Source organism: Colobus angolensis, unplaced genomic scaffold, assembly GCF_000951035.1.
Source record: "Colobus angolensis palliatus isolate OR3802 unplaced genomic scaffold, Cang.pa_1.0 Scaffold17, whole genome shotgun sequence".
In the NCBI taxonomy this organism is placed as follows: domain Eukaryota; kingdom Metazoa; phylum Chordata; class Mammalia; order Primates; family Cercopithecidae; genus Colobus; species Colobus angolensis.
The window spans coordinates 2,485,930-2,488,914 of record NW_012114821.1 but is presented as its reverse complement, the minus strand read 5'-3'; the positions used below and the strand labels follow the sequence as shown (position 1 = coordinate 2,488,914).

The 2,985-nt window shown below is 53.1% G+C and overlaps 1 protein-coding gene across 1 annotated transcript; it reads left to right on the top strand.

Annotated features, from left to right (window-relative positions):
* Nucleotides 1-133: 133 nt before the first annotated feature.
* Nucleotides 134-2,011, top strand: LY6K (lymphocyte antigen 6 complex, locus K). Its single transcript, XM_011938225.1, has 3 exons — nucleotides 134-137; nucleotides 607-720; nucleotides 1,866-2,011. Exons 1-3 carry the CDS (start codon nucleotides 134-136, stop codon nucleotides 2,009-2,011), a joined length of 264 nt encoding a protein of 87 aa, XP_011793615.1.
* The last annotated feature ends 974 nt before the right edge of the window (nucleotides 2,012-2,985 follow it).

The following is a 2,985-nucleotide window of genomic DNA, read 5'->3' as shown; positions in this document are numbered from 1 at the left end:
GACTCCTTTGAGGGAGCCGGGCTGCAGGACCTGGGAGGTGGGTGGACCTGGAAGGTGGGCGGGAGGGCACGTGGCAGCAGACCCAAGCCCCGGGGTCGCTTCCGCAGCCGTCGGCCGGAAGATGCCAGGGCCCATGGGTGCAGTGTGGCCGTGCCAGGGGTCAGGGTGCCGCGACCGAGTGGGGGTGCGCTGTGCGCTCATGTTGTGTGCTTGGATGTGGGAGGATGGGGGAGCCCCCAGGAGAGAAGACAAATCGCTCAGGCTGTAAAGAAGGCCGAGGGCTGGGCAGTTTATAAAGAAGAGGGGTGTAATTGGCTCACAGTACCACAGGCTGTCCAGGAAGCATGGTGCTGGCTTCTGGGGAGGCCTCAGGACACTTAAAATCATGGGGGAAGGCGAAGGGGAAGCGGGCAGCTCCTGCGTGGCCTGAGACCCTTCCTGCTTTCTCCCCATGAGGCTCACTCAGAGTCATGTGGCCCCAGCCACTGCTCAGGGGCAGAAAGATGGGGACCCGCCGAGTTTGTGCTGGCTCGGATGCTGGCTGTGTGCCTCAGATAGGCACGGATAACTGGAACATTCTACTTTCTTTTCTATTCCTCCTTTCAGACGAGGGTGATGATAGAGTGTGGTGTCACGTTTGTGAGAGAGAAAACACTTTTGAGTGCCAGAACCCGAGGAGGTGCCAATGGTCAGAGCCATACTGCGTTATAGCGGCTGTGAGTGAGTATCTTCACTCTTGTTGGAGACCAACAGGCAGGTGAATAGAGGGCTTTCAGGAATCAGGGCTGTCTAGTTTTCCCCAACAGGGAATAACTAATAGAAAGTAGCTTTTTTTTTGAGATGGAGTCAGGCTGGAGTGCAGTGGCGTGATCTCAGCCCCCTGCAACCTCGCCTCCCTGGTTCAAGTGATTCTCCTGCCTCAGCCTGCTGAGTAGCTGGGATTATGGACGTGCACCACCACACCGGCTAATTTTTTATTTTTAGTAGAGGCTGGGTTTCATCATGTTGGTCAGGCTGGTCTCAAACTCCTGACCTCAGGTGATCCACCCACCCTCGGCCCCCTGAAGTGCTGGGATTACAGGTGTGAGCCACTGCGCCCTGCCTTTTTTTGTCCTTTAAAATGTGAAGAGCAAAGTCCTGAGAGGCCAGGGAGAGGTGAAGGGGGAGTGGGGTGGGGTTCAGTCCGTAAGAACTGTGCCAGTGTAAGGCAGTGCCTGCTACAGTGGGTCCAGATAAAATATTGGGAGGTAGGAAGAAAATCTGGGTTTCATGTCATCCATTTTTAAATGAAAAATTAAGCTTTAATAATGTTAAATGTGCCACTGAGAACAGTGTCTGTGTCACTCTTACAAGAGATGCACAAAACCAAGGTGTACAGCCTTCAAGTGTGTTCTCAAAGAAGGGTGCATGCCTGAAAAACTGGAGACCGCTGCTGTGTCATCTGTGATTCCCCTGAAAACCTTTGGGTACATGAAGCCCTCCCCGAGGGGAATCTGGACACCCAGCACATTCTGCCCACAGGGCGATCTTCAGGGCTGGTGAATTCTGATTCCAGCCAGCAGTTTCTCTCCAGCCCTTCAGTATCCACGAAGTTGGTGGGGCGCCGAGGTGGTGCTTCAGACTCAGTGTAGCCAACATTGACTTTTTAACTTAATATGGCAAAATGATTTGTACAGTGAAGTATAAGATGAAGTGTGGTCATGCGACAAGACTCCCAGCTCAGAGCCGAGCCAGGCCCACCGAGAGGCCAGCTCCATGTCCTGGTTGATGGCCAGAATGGCTGGCAGTCCTGTGTCTGTCTGTGGTCACAAAGGCCTGAGCCAACCCTGTGTTTGAGAAGTTGAGACCTGTGTGTTCCCAAACAGCGACCCCTAGACCCGCATTCCCAGTGCCTGTGGACAGGCCATACCACGCAGAAGCCAGCCCTTCCCCGAAGCAGCATTCAACACACAGGCCGGGCCCTCGTCCTCCCGACCCCCACGTGGTGCCCCAGTTGAGTGTGCACCTTTGAACAGGGCCACCAGGGGTAAGGCTTTGACCCAGACAGAAAGGCCTCAGTGTCAGGCGTTGGAAATGTGTGATTGCCTTCTCTCGGTCTTTATTTCCTATTAGAAATATTTCCACGTTTTTTCATAATTTCGAAGCAGTGCTCTGCTAGTTGTGCAGCGATTGAGATACCCAAGCCAGAGGAGAAGCAGTTTCTCCTGGAAGAGCCCCTGCCCTTCTTTTACCTCAAGTGTTGTAAAACTCGCTACTGCAATTTACACGGGCCGTCTATCAACACATCATTGTTCAAAGAATATGCTGGGAGTGTGGGTGACAGCTGTGGTGGGCTGGGGCTGGCCGTCCTCCTGCTGCTGGTCTCCATTGCAGCTGGCCTTAGCCTGCCTTGAGCCACGGGACTGCCATGGACTGAGCCTTCTGAAGCATGGACTCGCTCCAGACTATTGTCACCTGTTGCATTAAACTTGTTTTCTGTTGATTACCTCTTGGTTTGACTTCCCAGGGTCTTGGGATGGGAGAGTGGGGATCAGGTGAAGTTGGCTCTTAACCCTCAGGGGTTCTTCAGCTCACATTGAGAGGAAGTCCAGATCTCCTGAGTAGTGATTTTGGTGACAAGGTTTTCTGTTTGAAATCAAACGTTGTAACTAATTTATTGCTGACGGCCACTCTTTTCCTTGACTCCCCTCTGCCTCTGAGGGCTTCAGTATTGATGGGGAGGGAGGCCAAAGCACCACTCATGGAGAGTATGTGCCCAGATGCTTCTGACCTTTCAGGTGATGCAGAAACACTGGGGGAGTCTGAATGATTGGGGTGAAGACATCCCTGGAGTGAAGGACTCCTCAGCATGGGGGACAGTGGGGCACACGTTAGGGCTGCCCCCATTCCAGTGGTGGAGGCACTATGGATGGCTGCTTTTCCTCAACCTTTCCTACCAGATTCCAGGAGGCAGAAGATAATGAATTCTGTTGAAGAAACTTAGAC